This window comes from Sylvia atricapilla, chromosome 1 (assembly GCF_009819655.1).
Source record: "Sylvia atricapilla isolate bSylAtr1 chromosome 1, bSylAtr1.pri, whole genome shotgun sequence".
Lineage (NCBI taxonomy): Eukaryota > Metazoa > Chordata > Aves > Passeriformes > Sylviidae > Sylvia > Sylvia atricapilla.
This window is the reverse complement of record NC_089140.1, coordinates 69911937-69927851: the sequence shown is the minus strand read 5'-3', so window position 1 is coordinate 69927851 and position 15915 is coordinate 69911937. Positions and strand designations below refer to the sequence as shown.

At 39.4% G+C, this 15915-nt stretch overlaps 1 protein-coding gene across 1 annotated transcript; it reads left to right on the top strand.

The window, feature by feature from the left end:
- The first annotated feature begins 8084 nt into the window (after positions 1-8084).
- On the top strand, positions 8085-15879 carry LOC136365320 (serpin B10-like). The gene is made up of 8 exons (XM_066325675.1): positions 8085-8343; positions 9429-9606; positions 10611-10724; positions 12316-12450; positions 12825-12942; positions 13329-13471; positions 14043-14198; positions 15026-15879. The coding sequence occupies exons 2-8, from the start codon at positions 9439-9441 to the stop codon at positions 15425-15427; spliced, it is 1236 nt and encodes a 411-aa protein (XP_066181772.1). The 5' UTR covers positions 8085-8343; positions 9429-9438; the 3' UTR covers positions 15428-15879.
- Positions 15880-15915: the final 36 nt, after the last annotated feature.

Here is a 15915-nt window from a genome sequence, read left to right as displayed (position 1 = left end):
TTGGCAGGACCTAGGGGACATGACTTCCTGGCAGCAAACATTATCTGGCAAAAGAACAAAAATAACATGACACCACTTTCACTGGTATGTAAATAGTTCAAATATATTCATTCACTTTCTTTTATCTTAGCTGATTGCTGATCGAGAGATAACAAATGGGGAAACTTATTGTAAGAGAGATAACAGTGTGTTTACTATAATCCTAGAGTTTCTGTTGATCTGGTCATGGAAATAGGGCACCTAAATTCCTAAGGACACTTACATTTCAGCAGATTTGCTCTAAAACTGCAATATTTCCAGGCTGTTTTAGTTTTTATCAATTAAAGTAGACTTCTTCACAGACAGAAGACACAAAGAAGTATATCCGCTTGTATGTAGATAGATATTTTCAGTGCTATCTCCTCATTTCTGCTGACTTCAGCTGCCAGCACAGCAACAAACAGTCATATTCTTGTCCTCAGTAGTCACTACCTTAAAAGAAAAAACCCCACGTGTTCCCAGTACTGTTTTCAGGAACTATTCTGGAATTTGGCAAATCATACCCCCATTAAGGAATGGATGCTGGAGTCCTTGGATCCCAGATAGAGAAATATTTGTTAGAATATTAAAAATTTCAATGGCTTTCCACATCTGAGGTACTCTGGCTTCTGTAATAACAGGCACCCAAAATACAGGCCCCTAGAGGAACAAGCGTGGATGTAGCCCCAAGCTATGTGCCAGATATCAGACCTCCACCACTCCGCATGGAACAAATCCTCTCCTTTGTGCCAACAAATGAGGCTACAGCTTCTTCTCACCACCCTCAGAGAAGCAAAAGAGTTAGCATTACATCCTATAGGCTTCAGCTTTCTGCTGCGTCATGAAGTACCAGCTGGATTATGCTCTAGTTTGCCCACAGAATGTTTTTCAGTACAAGTATGGAAGAAGGTTCATACTGACAGCTTTAGGATCTGTCATTAGAGGCTTTTATTGCTCTACCACCACACCCTACATATATTTGTAATTTAAGCATTTAAAGAGACAAAATTAATTCAAAGGATTAGTGAGTTGTGCCGATACAAGACCACACTTGCTTGCTTTCATGTGGTTTTACAATGGGAAGGTAATTCCATAGAGATGACAGAATTTAACCCTGAGGCCTTACTGTTTATTCCAGTACTAACTGCTCTAATACATAAAAATGCAAGTAATATTGCTTGGTTAAATAAAGTCAGTTATCTGCAAAAATTGGTCTTCTGAAGTTCACAGAGTGAGAGAGTAACTTGTGTTAGAATGGGCAGCTGACAGTCATCTGGTCTTAACTTCAGGAACACATCAGAGCCCTTCCTAGCCAATGTTGCATCTCTTTAAATTTGGAGAACTCACAGTGTTAGGACTAATTTTGTTTGAAACGTAAGTCCAGGTATCAGTAATGTAGAAGTAGTGCAGATTATCTAGCCAGCTTAGCTTTCTCTCACCAAGAGCTGGCCACACTTAAGAATGAGCCCCACCGATTCCTTCATTTTGATTCTCCCATGCCCAGTCCACAAAGCTCTTACTGTTTTTCCTTACTTTTAAACCCTTGCAGCTAATGCAGAATACCTCTGAAAATCCCAAGGAGTGTTTAGTCAACCATGTGAACAGGAAATTCGTAGGACAGTAAACATTGCTTACGAACAAAAGTGAGATAATAGATAACTTCATGCTACACAGTTTTAGTTCAGAAGCATAATTTATACTTTATCTACATTTTATTATATGGTAATATCACTGCAATATTGTTTGCACTTGGCCTGTATTTCCTCATTGTTACAGTATTCAACATGACAAAAAAAAGAGTTTAATACCATATAGTCCAACTGTCTTGTGAAAGGAACAAACAGCCTCTAATTGCATTCTACTCCCAGAAAAAAAAAATCCAAACTAATTTTGGGCTCTTGTTTCTTTAACTCATATGAATGACTTTTTTGCTTTTTCTAAATGCTAGCAATAGCATCCCACAGCACGAAAACAATGAATTTCTATTACTGGCACCTTCAGAGACTAGAAAGAAGTTCCTAGAGGTGAGCAAATCCTTAAAAGGAAGGTGGACTTCTTAGTCACACAGGAAAAATTCCAGTTTTGTGGCTGTGATAAGAAGCCAATGAGTGAGAGAATAGTGAGGTGCCAGATGTGTTTTTGGTGTTTTTGTATGGAACAGAATTACAAATCAAAGAGGGCAGAGGAGGAATCACTGAACTTCACTGAGCTGTGAAGAACTGCAGGAGCAGTTCCTCTTCCCTCTTTCCTCTTCTCTCTTTCATTCTGCCTCATTTCCCTTTTATGTGGTTCATTAACTATCTTTCCCCAATGTGCTGACTATCCCCACCCTTACCATGCCCTCCTTGCCCTTCAGCAATCTCTACTTCTGTGGGCAATGAGGGAAGTGAGGGAAGAGGGCAGGGCTGGAGTCAAGGCTTGATTCTAAGAGGAGAAATGTTAGGGAGAGGAAGAAAGTGGGAGGACATTTTACCCGTCCTACTGCCTGGAGGGACCATCTGCTATGAAATTATGCTGTGTCAGCTGCAGAGGCCAAGTTGCATCTCAGCTGCACCTGCAGGAGATGAGAGGAGAGCCCCTTCCTCCAGCCACAAACAGAGAGCCTTTCCTTACACATCTTCTGGTAACTCTCCTTAGACTGAAGGAAAGTTGCCTCTGTGGGTTCCCCAAATTGCCTCTGTTCCACTGAATCCAAATTGGTCTTGACCTATGTGTTGGTCTATCTATTTTCCCTGATAAGGAATTAGCAACCACAGAAGCAAGAGATATTAAAAAACATAAAGGATATTAAAGAAGATAAAGCCAAAGGTCTAGAAAAGGAGAGGAGATACACCAAGAAGAAAGAAAAATCTAAAGCAGCTGAAAGGGACTACTGCACTAGTTTTAAACTACACAGAGATAGTTCTGCTTTTGACTTTCAAAGAGCTAAAACAGCCACAGATATCAGTATAAAGATAATAGAGCCACAAAGATCTCCTTACAGCTGAATCAAAAGAGTTTGGAAATGCTTTGTTAAAGAGCAGATGGTCCTCAGGATAGTTTAAAAGAAGGTCCTCAGTGCAATGCCCTGCAAGTTCACATTTTTGCCACTCTCACAAAAGTTTGAGAACCAAATGAAAACTTTCCATCTTATTTTACCTGAGAGAAGAAATGAACATGAGATCATCTTGTATTACTTGTTGTGTATCAGGTCATTAATTTCTCCTTAGTTGTGAAAAGCTTGCTAACTTAACCACCCAAAGTATGTCAGGTCTCAAGAGATTTAGATCCTTTGTGCAACAGGCAGGGAATGTGGGAGATGGAAAGATGCAATGGCAAAGGCATTGATGAGACATGTTCAAGTGATGCTTATGACACTATAGCTTAGCTGAGGTCCTTATCAATCCAAAGAGGAAATTCTACTCCAAGCCTCCATTTTTGGAGTTTCCCTCTTCCAGGATGAAGCATTACTGCTGCTGTATGTGCACTTAACCAGGTTGTTCAGATCAGTTCCAAGGTTAGCCTAAAGAGCATGAAATGGTAGCAAGGGACAAGCAAGTGCCAAGCAGATCGGTGAGTAGCAAAGATTTTCTGTATAACTCCTCAAGTGAGTATTGGGAAAATTTTCCTGATGAAACTCCTGAAAACACTAACCACCTTGAGAAACTCCTGGCCATTCCACCAAGCAAGAATATTTGCAATCAAACTGTATGAAAAAAGGAGCAAATGTCTAAATTAGTTTCTTAAAAGAGAATCTTTCCTCTATATTCTGCTCTGACACATCAGAACAAGGCTCCTGTTTAGGATGGGCACTTGTTTAGAAATGTGTGCTGAAGATACACTGACTTGATACTCACATTCTTCACCCCATAATGTGGCACATCCTTCACTATAGTTCTGGAAGGGGAAGACGGGATCGTCTTTCTGATTCAGTAGTTGTGCAGCTGACATACAGTTCCACCCTTTGAGAGATTTCTTTGAAAATATGACAAGTTTCAGCCGAAGTGCATACAAGCCACACATACATCATTACTCATGTAATGGTAATGGCTGAGAAATTTAGCCATGTAATCATGGCTGAGAAATTCAGGCCACTCTTTACATTTTTGATGTCATCTGTGACCTGCGATACTTTTAAAATGCTCACCACCTGAGTCATTCAAAGGAAAACTGCACCCTTGCACATGTGGAAAGAGTATGCATATTCATTCAGAGATAAATTGTCTCTTTTCAGATATACAGATCTTTATCAGAACTTTATCATCTACTTTATCAGAAGTGTTGCGTTTCTTACCAGAGCAGAATTTCTCAGGACAAACACTGCCTTTACTAATTTCAGTGCCTAAACTAAGGCATGTAGAAGTAATATTAAAGTAAGAGGAATTCTGCTGGCACTCTCCAATTTTACCACACCTTTGCCTCTGCAGGTGTGGAAAAAAATGCCTCAATAATATTTATATAGGAACCTCACCACACCCTTTGGGAACTCATAAGGTTTTACATAGTGTTAGAGTATGTCAGCAAGGATTACTTGGCAAGGGAAGGCTTGCAAATTTACTTGTAGGAGGTGCACAAGAGATCACTATCGACTCTGTTTCAAAATAAAGACGTGTATTATCGACCAAAGCTTTAAAGTGAAAAAGGACACTCAATGAATATCTCTTTAACTTTAAAACTATTTGAGATTTCAGGTTGATAAAAAACCTATCATTATACATAAATTTCTTTTACAGCACAGCCCCAAATCTGTTATAATCAGTCTAGGTGATGCATATAGTTTTTTCTTCAGTTGACAATGTTAGGCACAGCTCATGCCATGCTCTCAGTTACACTATGACAAAGTCATCACCCAGGAGAGAGCTCTCTTTAACACAGAAAATGTTATGTTCCTACTCATAGAAACATATCATATGTTGAGGTAGAAGAGATCCATGAGGGTCTCTGAGTCCAACCCCTGGCCCTGCATAGGACACTTGTAGGAGCCACACAATGTGCCCTGCGAGTGTTGTCCAAATGCTCTTTGAACTCAGACAGGCTCAGTGCTATGATCATTTTCCAGAGGATCCTGTTCCTGTGCCAAATCATCCTCTGAGTGAAGAACCTTTACTTGATATCCAGCCTGAACCTCTCTTGACTCAGCTTCATGCTGTTTTCTCAAGTACTGTAACTGGTCATGAGAATGAAGAGATGGGCACTGGCACCTCTAATTCCTTGCACCTCCTCTTCCTCCTGAAGACCAGCATCCTCACGGATGGATGGGCAATGAGGTCAGCCCTGAGTCTTTTCTCCAGGCTGAACAGACCAAGCAACCTCAGCTGCTCCTGGTACAGCTTCCCTTCCAGACCCCTCACCATCCTCATGGCCCTCCTTTAGACATTCTCTAATAGCTCAATGTCTTTTTTATATGGTAGTGCCCCAAACTGCACACAGTATTCAAGAGGCCACACAAATGCAGAGTAGAGTACTTATCACTCTTACTATTTTCTCACTTTGTGTGCTCCTGTCCTCCTCACAGAGGTTTAAACAAAGCGCAGAGATTTAAAACAAAACAAAAAAAAATTACATCAAACCTACAACAGGATTAAAATATTACCATATTTCAAAACTCTTCTCCTCCTCATGCTTCTTGTATCTCATGAAGTCCTTTTAAAGGTTTGGGAGTATTTAAAAACTTTTCATGTTTAAAACCTACTGGACAACTCTGGCTGAGTCAAAAACTTGAACAGAGTGCTCTGCTGGATGAATCAGAAATTCTTCCCTGCCAAGTAAATAAACAGTGCTTGTACTTGTGAAAAATACTTGAGGATGTCAGGGAAACTGAAGAGCTTTCTTTCAAACACTACTTTTTCTTTTGATCTACCTGAAATATAGAACATGTTAGTTGTGAATTGATTGGATATTAATTCACATTAATATATGTGAATTAAATGAGATTTCCAAGAGCTATACAGAGTTGATAGTAAAAATAAGCTACCAATGGGTATGAAAACCAGCCATGGAAGGTTGTATCCTAAAAATACTGTGTGAGAGCAGAAGCTACCGTTTTTCTGTAACAGCAAGTCTTTTTATCAAGACCCTTAAGAAACTTTATAGGGCACTTTATAACGTTCTGTTCAGACATGAAACATGTCACCTACTCCTAAATCCAGGCACTAATGAACAGAGCAAGACACTGTATAGTCACAATGACGTGCGTAAAGTTACACTGAAACTGGAGGAAAACCAAATGCCTTTATATAGCTGGCCAGGGCACTGGAATCCTGCCAATATTTGCCCTAACCAAATGGAAACATGAATGACCACAGTGAAAGGGACCACAGGTTTACTTCCCACAGGAAGGACACTATTAACACAAATATAAGTCTCCTAGTGTGCCGCTGTGTTGACTTAGTAAGGAGTGGGAGTACCACTGCTACTGAGTCAGCAGTACCACCATGCAGTGAGTTGTGTCCTCCAGTGATGATGCTAATTTAAAAGGATATTAGAAAATATTATCAACCCATCATATTGATAAAGCATATTTTGTCTTCTGAGATGGGTATAATTTTAGTTACTCAGTATGCTTTTTTTATTTTTATTTCCTAACTACCAGCCATGCCATTCAAGAGGTGTTTTAAAAAGGTATCTGTAAACTCTTGTGCAAAAGCACAAACCTCTCATTCAGCCCAATCCAGCATTTCTGTGTAAACAGAACACCTCAGTCACTTCTTGTAAGGCAGCAAGCGTTAGCACTAGTTAGCAAATAAAGTTCACCCCCGCTTTATAACCAGAAAATCCACACCAATTGCTCTAAGGGTTGAAGTCTTTTCAGGCTGTCTATCACTTTTCAACAACAGGGCTAAATTTGCAAAGATTACTCAAATCATTTATACTTTGGAGACTATTTAGGCCAATATAAACAGATTACAACTTTCCCAGGAGCAATCAGTTCTGCAGTGAATATCTCTCCTGCACTATGCTGCTCTCTGGAAAACATAACAAATACATCTAATTACAACTCACACTGAAACATGCCCATTTTGCATAGCTACCATTTCAAAATAGCTGAAGGGCAGGAAAACACCATCCAATTTAAAGTAATGTGGTTTCTCACATGTAGGAAAGCAACTTTAGAAAAGCTTTCAGTCCACAAGTTACATAATTAATGATACAGAAGCTTCACTGTTGTCAAGGGATCCTTTCCAGCTATAACCTCCTATGCCCAGCACCAAACTGTGCAGGTATTTCCATTGTTCATTCCTCATTATGAGATCTTTCACACAAGCCTCTGCCCTACAACCTGTTAAATGTATGCTCACAGACAGCAGGTCAGAAGAAAGCTGAGGAAACAGACCTTGTGAGTGAGTCCCGCTCAGTGTTGGGGAGGTATTCAATTCCTAATCAGGTTTTCAAGATGGAGGTATCAACAGGGCAGAGAGAAAAAGATAAATAAAAGGCAAGGTAGGATTTTAAAGGGTTTTTCAGGTAGGAGTTAGAGTGGGAATGGACAGATACAGGAAGGACTACAGAAGAAGGGGCAGCATGATTGCAAGGAAAATCAGGGAAGGAAGTATTTTAGTAGCCCAAGAGAGAAGAAAAAGAGGATTTGACAGAATATTCATCTCTGGAATGGAAAATAAGGAATATTTTCCGTGCTGCATGGGTCAATCAGCTTCCAGACTGGGTGGGGAAATAGAAATGAAGTCTAATCTAAGACCCACACTAAGTTCAAGTGACGTTGCCTATTGCTAAAACAAGCAAGAGTCTGGTGTCTCTCTCTTAACCTTCCCTATCTCACAGCTACAGAGTTTCCCTGGCTGTGCAGTCTTAGAATCCTTCAAGATTAACAAAACCCATTTTCCCAAAACAGAAACCCACCAGGAATGACAAATACTTTCTCAGAAGGAAGCGGGCAATAGAAAAACTCACATATAAGTCACTTTCTTTTTTTCTGTCTGTCTGTTTCTCAGAGATAAATTCTGTGAGACAAAACATAGAAGAAGTAGGTCAGTGACTGCCTTTTTTTTAAACTCTTCAAACCACAAAGGAAAGATTGTTCAAAGTAGTGTGGGTTCAAGCTGTTACTAGCATGTTGCCACAAAAGTGTTTATAGAAATACTTAAGCTGTCACTTTTGTAAAATTCTTGTATGGTATCATTCTTACCATCACTTCACATCCTACTCTGAGGTGATTCAGTTCTTCCACAGGGATGTGGCCTATAGGGCATATTACATTGCAGAGTCATGAGTCATAAGAACATCTGCAAAACCAGCCAGGCACACTATAAATTCATCCTACCCTTCATGTGAACTGCAGAAACCTTGGAGACACCCAGAGCAGCAGTGCTTCTCCCTGCACAAAACAAGGTACTGTATTGATCTCTAGATAATGTTTATTTCACTTATTCTTGGCTGATGTTGCTTTGTTGACAAATGCATAAGAAAAAAAATGGAGCAGGTATTTGAACAGGAAACAACTAATGCTTGGGAAAGCAATTAACTAAGATGGCACAGGCACAGTCTAGAAGACGAAAGTCTTAAAAATATACAGGAAGGACAACTTGTTGTTCAGAGTTCTATAATTTCTAGAGCTCACTGACCAGCATATATATTATAGCAGACTATGAACCACTGTGTTTTCTTATGTCAGGTAATTTGTTTTTATGCTTTTTAGTTATTAGAATTACCAGGACAGGTCCTGGTTTGCAATTTACTAGGGTCCTAAACTGTCTTTTTCTCTAAGGCCATCCTATACCAACCAGAATAGCTCCTAATTCCTGACTAGAGCCCTCAGCTAAACCCGCAAGACAAATGTTAAATAGCCTTTGTGGTCTGCTGAATATAGAAAGCTCGTATTGCAGAAGAACTGGGAAGGTAGGATCTGGGTTAGTGCTGTAAGACAGTTACAGGACATTTTTAAAAGTCAGAAAGGTATTCAGGATGCTTAGCATGCCACAGTTGAGGCAGTACTTGCTAAAGTATAGGAAGGAGTGTTTTGGCTTGATCTAAAGGAATAGTTTGACTGCTCCTGTTACCAGAGTATTCACTACAGAGATGAGCATCAAAAAGGCTCTTGAACAAATTGAAGCATAAGATTTGTCATAAGAGACAGTTTAGCAGTAGTCTCTAGCCCAGGCTTTGCTGAGTAACACTATCAGCTGTCACTCCAAGATGCTGTAAAGAGTAGTGCAATAAATTTCTTGGAGAAGAAATATGAAACACAGCTAGAGGCTAGTTCATCCCTAGAAATGATAGCTAGCGCCATCAGTGAAATAGGACTTGCTAAACTTTATGTGACTTTATAGCAGTTAATACTCCTCATTCTTCATCTAGGCAATTTTAGAAAGCCTTTAAATCACAAAAAGGTTCAGACAGTGAAGAGGAACTTCTAAACAATTAGTATTTATAGTTGGTGGTTCATTAATAGCATTATTTTCTCTCTTTCCCTGCAGCTTCAGGACAATGGATACATTGAATAAAGCAAATGCAAGCTTTGCTCTTGACTTTTTCAAACATCAATGTCAGGAAGATGGTGACAAGAATATTTTGTTCTCTCCTTGGAGTATTTCATCTGCCTTGGCTACTGTTTATTTGGGAGCCAAAGGCAACACTGCAGATCAGATGGCAAAGGTGAGTCTGGTCTTCTAAAAGTATCTGTCTGAAAGAGATGATCTCTTCAAGTTATGTCCTCCATGCCATAAATTTGCTGTGATGAAACAGAGGAAAGCTGTATTGTGTGTAGAGCTTTGAGGACTCTCCCCTATAGTTATTTCAAGTTTTACACTTTGCTAAACGTAAATCCACATCTAGAAGGTTAGAGAAAAACTATGTTGAGACTACAACCCTTTCTTTGGGGTATGTATTTTTACAGGCAAAATTACTTACTGAAATTGCCAAGTTGCACTTGTTCAAAGCTCACAGTGTTATCAGGGGACAGTGAGGAAAGTCCCAGGGCATGGTTACCAAACAACTTATGCAGATAGCTAGCTCCTGTTGTAGGAGGAGGGGCTTGTGAGTTTGCTTCTGCTATGGCAGAAGTTGCTCCACCTGCTAAGGCAGTGACCTAATTCCTGATTTACAGAACAAGAGAGACCCATGGGGTAAAAAAGGAGTGCTCTTCTGTTAGGACAAAGGGAAAACAAAACAAAACAAAAGGCACAGCTCTTCTGAAAAGTGTTCCAAGGTTGTTTGCACCCCTTTGTAGCCTGGGTAAGGTGAACAAGCCCAAAGAAAGGGATTTAGGCATGGAACTGCCTGCAGAGTTTTCAGGCTTTATGACACATAGCAGAGCTCTATTTAGACAATTCCTTTAGTAGACTCCATCTGGGGGTAATTGGCTCTTTCCAGGTATTAACTGGTCATCCCAAGGCATAACTCCAAGCAGGCAGATTCCTCAATAAAGGCCAGGTACGTAAGAGCTCTACCCTGCAGCCCTCAGCTTAGCTTACACAAGCTATTTTGTTCACATGGGCATCAAGACCTAGACAAACATTTCCTATTCAGTAAGGACTGAACACAAGAATAAAATCTGACCTTGACTGTCCTCATTACCAGTCCCCTTGACAACACTGAAGATTGTCACTGAAACAGCAAATTTTCTATTGTTGCATTAATTACTGCTTTTCCCACTGCAGGTACTTCACTTTAACAAAGCTGAAGGAGCCAAAAATGTCACCACAACCATAAGAATGCATGTCTACTCCAGAACAGAACAGAGTCTGTCAAATCAACGTGCATGTTTCCAGAAGGTATCTCATCCAAACTGGTGATCAAGCTGTGGTCACATCTTCTCCTGCTTGTATCTCCCTTCTACATTTGCAATTATTTATGCTTGCCTTCCTCAGATTTAGTGTACACAATTTACTCGTGCAGCATCCTGTGATACCTTCACCTAATGCAACACTTATTACATGCTTCTGCCTTTTACACAGAATTGCACAATCTAACCTCAAATTTGCAAAATGTAACTCTTGATGATCAATAGATCTCTTGATCCTTTGCCTTTAGCCCTGAGGACAGATTTCTTTCTCAAACTATTACTATTCAAAAGCTAGAACCTCAGAGAGCTAATCTCAAGAAAAGAGCTGCTCTTCCACATGTCTGATTGCAGCATCAAGACAATGAAAACCAGAACATTAACTTTTCCAGGCTACCTATCCTTCATATGTTTCAAAAATAAGTCTCCATTTCAATTAAGAAGGTATCATTCTTAAGTTACATGTTGAGATTTCCCAAAGTAGACCAGTTGTCTGCAATAAATCTTAAACAATTTTATTCCTGAGATGTCTTTGCCATACTGGCAGGCATCTTGTCCTAATTTATGTGTAATTTACCATAGCAGAACAATACAGAAGAACAAATGTAATCCTTCTGAGTCAGTAAAGACTTTTTGCTAGTTGACCATTCAAAGATGGTGATATTAAACCCTTCTCCCTGCTCTTTCCCGTCATCCTTATTTTTTAGAGGGGTGAGCTGTTTCCCTGCAGTCTGCCCACAAAACCCCAACTGCCGCCAGTTTTGATGAATGGATTTGCATCTCACAGCCAAATCCCATGGTGGGAAGATTTATTTTAGGGGTTATGTCAACATGACATTTGCACTGCATGAACAGGGGAGGGATTGTTCTTCATGAGTAACATTTGCCCTGTTTGTAAGAATTACAGGGTGCTATGGGTAGCACTATGAGTAGTGCTATGGGTTCCAACACTTTGCAGATTTAAGGGTCTGTTCATGCTAAATCATGATTCTGATATAATGATGAGATGAATACAGCACAGGTGCAGATTTTTCATTTACTAATTCACAGCTTCTTCCTTGAGCTCACTGGAGACTCTGAACCCCCATTCATTTAATCCTGTCACTTCAATATAGAGAACTTATTGCAATTACTGAAAGTTTAAAAAAAAATGAACAAAAAATACTAAGAGAGAGATCAAGAAATTTAGGGGCAAACCTTCCATGTAACACTGTATCACTTTCATAAATTAGGGGAGTGATAGAGCCAAATCTCATGCATTGTTTAAGAATTACTGTCTGACTCTTATATTCTGGATATCCAAAGTTTCACAATATCCTCCTATTAACTCTTAAATATTTTACATAGTTCAGGCTTTTAACACTTTCATTCCAAGGTACCCACAGTGTCTCTACCACATCTACGACTTCTAATACTTTAAAACGCTTCTTTTAATAGCTGTCCAGTTTAAAGCACCTCTTCTGTTGTAATATAGGTAACAGATCACCTGAAGGGAAATACATTACTTGGATCTGCATGAAGGGGAAAATCAGGATTTTTACACAACAGATGAATAATGTCCTTTTTATTTCTCTTTCTCCAAGACAGAGATTGGCAAATCAGATAATATCCATAATGGATTTAAAGCACTCAGCTTTGAAATCAACCAACCTACTAAAAATTACCTACTTAAAAGTGTCAACCAGTTATATGGAGAAAAATCATTGCCTTTCAGTAAGGTAAGACTTCTATTTAGATTATGTAGTGTCATTTAATCTTCATGATCTACCTATGGCAACATAAGCCATGTACTTTAAATATTTTCAGTAAATTTGCAAATTATGTTATTATCCTCAATATGCATATTTTTCATTATACTTTCCCTTAGACTTTGCACCCTAAATTATAGTTTTTGGGGATGTGTATCTAGTCTCAGAGTGATTTGTAGATGAAGTTAGATGCAAATGCTTAAATTGAGTGTTTCCACTAAAAAACACTTTGTTCCTTTGAGAAAACACTGTGCTTGTGCCCATGTAAATTTTTATCTCTGGCTGTAGTCATACCCGTATTGGCAGACAATAAATCTAAATCAGGTATCTCTCTTGCATTGCAGGAATACTTATTGTTAGCCAAGAGATATTACAGTGCAGAGCCACAATCAGTTGACTTTGTCGGAGCAGCAGATGCTGTCAGGAGAGAGATCAATTCCAGTGTTGAACAAAAGACTGAAGGTAAATTCCAGCCTCTCCTCTCCAAATCAAAAGAAAGTAATTTTGACTTCTCTGTACCCAAGGGGCCCATGGCAGGTAAACAATTCACCTCAGAAAGGTAAATCAGACTTTTCCAAAATTACTCATTTACTGACAAGCTCTTACGAAAATTAGTGTCCTCCATCTTGAGGTGTGAGGAATATGGCTTATTCTTATTTGCAAATCAAGATTACCCCAATAACTACTACTAGGGAATAATCTCAAACTAGATAGCTACTCCTGGCACTTACAATTTCCCTGGATTATACCCCCAGAAACTGTGCCAGCACTTAGACTGAAACAGAGCAACCGTTTCAGTTTTCAGAGAAACTGTTTCAGATGTGTGAATGTCCCTCTGTTTTCTCTAGGTAAAATCCAAAATCTGCTGCCTTCTGGATCTGTAGATTCACTCACCAGGCTAGTCCTGATAAATGCACTCTACTTCAAAGGAAACTGGGCAACAAAGTTTGAAGCTGAAGCTACCAGGCAAAGGCCTTTCAGAATAAACATGGTATGGTAATATACTGCCCTATTTCCTACACTGCAGGTGGAAAAAACCTGAAAAATATGGGGGGAGGGAGAAATCCTGTCACCCTTTAAATCCATGTGGTGGGATAGTTATTTTATTTAAAGCATTCAGTATATTCAGTACATTTATTTCACACTTTGAGCACTAAAACTGTACACACATACCAGGCCCTGAGGCACAAATAACTTGTCAGAATTTACTCAAAAAAATTTCCATTCTCCAAAGGTAGGAAAAAAAGAGGTGAACAAAACTCTATGGGTTAGTTCTTTAAGTTTTCACTTCTAACCACTCAACAAGTCAGAGTGGCATACAGTTTCCTACCATTGGTTTCATCTGAGACAGCTCTGAGAGCATGCCATGCCTCCTAGTGACTTTCCAGTGCCTTGCAGGGATCCTCTGAAGATCCTGTGTTCTGTGTCCTCCCCATAAGGATGTCTCAGACACATTGGGCAGCTTGTAGAGTAAATACAATAAACATCCACTGTGCTACTTTAACTCACTCCTTTTACTGTTCAGAGAACAAATGTAAAACATTCAATTTGATTTGTTGCAGCATACAACTAAACCAGTGCCCATGATGTACCTGAGGGATAAATTTAACTTAAACTACATAGAATCAGTTCAGGCTGATGTTCTTGAGCTTCCATATGTCAATAACGACCTCAGCATGTTTATCCTGCTACCGAGTGACATCTCTGGCTTACAAAAGGTAAAAAAGCTGAGAATAGAAATCATGTGAAAAAGTAAAAGTGCCATTATTTACTTACTTTATGCTTGTGTGAGGTAAAAGAGGAGGCTGCAGTCGTGTTTCTAGGAAGGAGAGTACTGATCAGGCTCAAGGTAAAGCAAATACCAAATCTGGTCTAATACTGTGAGCTTGAAGCTCAGACTAGATTTCTTAGTCTTGGAGGCCAGCCATCTGTGGTTGCTAAACTTGATCAGTCCTGGAAACAGGTAACCCAAAGCCTGTAAGACTGCCCCTTTTCCCGACAAACAAACATGAGGACAGAAAACCAGCGCTGCTGAGATCCACAGTCCACACCAATTCAGACAGATATGATTTCATTCTGAAAAAAACCCACCAAAAATTGGGCAGTCTCTCTTATGTTCCAGGATGTCCAGAACTAATACGTATGGACACTGCCACCTTCTGTAAAAAGCCTGATTCTGCTTTTGGATAGCAAACCCTTAAGAAATTTTCATTTTTAAGGTGTTGGGCGGGGGGCGGGGGAAAGCACTTTTCAGTAAATTCTAAAATGTGGGGAAAACAGCCCTAGGAACAGAAAAACAACCAGACCATTATAACTCTACTATATTCCCTGACAGTTACTGAGAGCATTTCAAATATTGCATCGATAAACCATAGAACAACATTCTCTTTTAGTTAAAAAGATCACCAAACTGCTGTTTCATTACTGTTTTTCTTGTACTCTTAAAATATCTTGAAAAGTTCTTCATTTAAGAGAAGAAATAGCCTTTAGAGCACAAGTTTTGAACATTTTTTTAATTTTCTAATTTTCTTTTTATTTACTGCAGCTAGAAAGAGAATTGACTTTTGAAAACTTGTCTGCATGGACCAACCCAGAACTAATGGAGAAAATGAACATGGAAGTTTATCTGCCCAGGTTCACGTTAGAAGAGAAATATGACCTCAAATCTGCTTTGAGCAGGATGGGAATACAAGACGCCTTCACAGAAGGTCAAGCTGATTTCACAGCCATGTCCAAGACTGGTGATCTGTTTTTATCACAGGTTTTTCACAAGTGTTACCTGGAAGTCAATGAAGAAGGCACAGAGGCAGCAGCTGCCAGCTCAGCAACACTGGCATCACGGAGTCTTGGTGCTGTTATCTTTTCGGCAGATCACCCTTTCCTCTTTTTTATCAGGCACAACAAGACCAAGACTATCCTCTTCTTGGGAAGGTTTTCTTCCCCCTAGAAACTCAATTACTAAACAGGTTATTGCAACAACAAAAATGAACTAAACACACAACACAAAGAACATCTCAATAACCAGTGCACTTCTTAATTTTCCTGTACTGTTAACAAATCTCTCAATATTAGAAGAGAGTATTTATTAAAAAAAACCCTCAAATTTATGCCTCTGGTTCATTTTCCTGGCCAAACATTAGTCTTTTCAGCACTTCCTGAACCAGAACTTCCACAATTCAGAAAAGACTGAGCTGAGCTCAACCAGTAATTTTAAAGTTTTGATACCTAAGAAATAAAATAAAAGCCCTAGGAAAATCTCCTTCTTGCAGAATGCTGCTGCTTCTCCATTGGTTTCAGCTCATGCTGACCCCAAGGCATGCTACTCACCCACATTCATGACAGTTTTTTACCAACTTTGAGCCTGGCAGAACTGGCAATGAAATAAACCTGAAAAATCACCTTTGTTCCAGATACTGGTGCTTCTTTTTGCTTGAA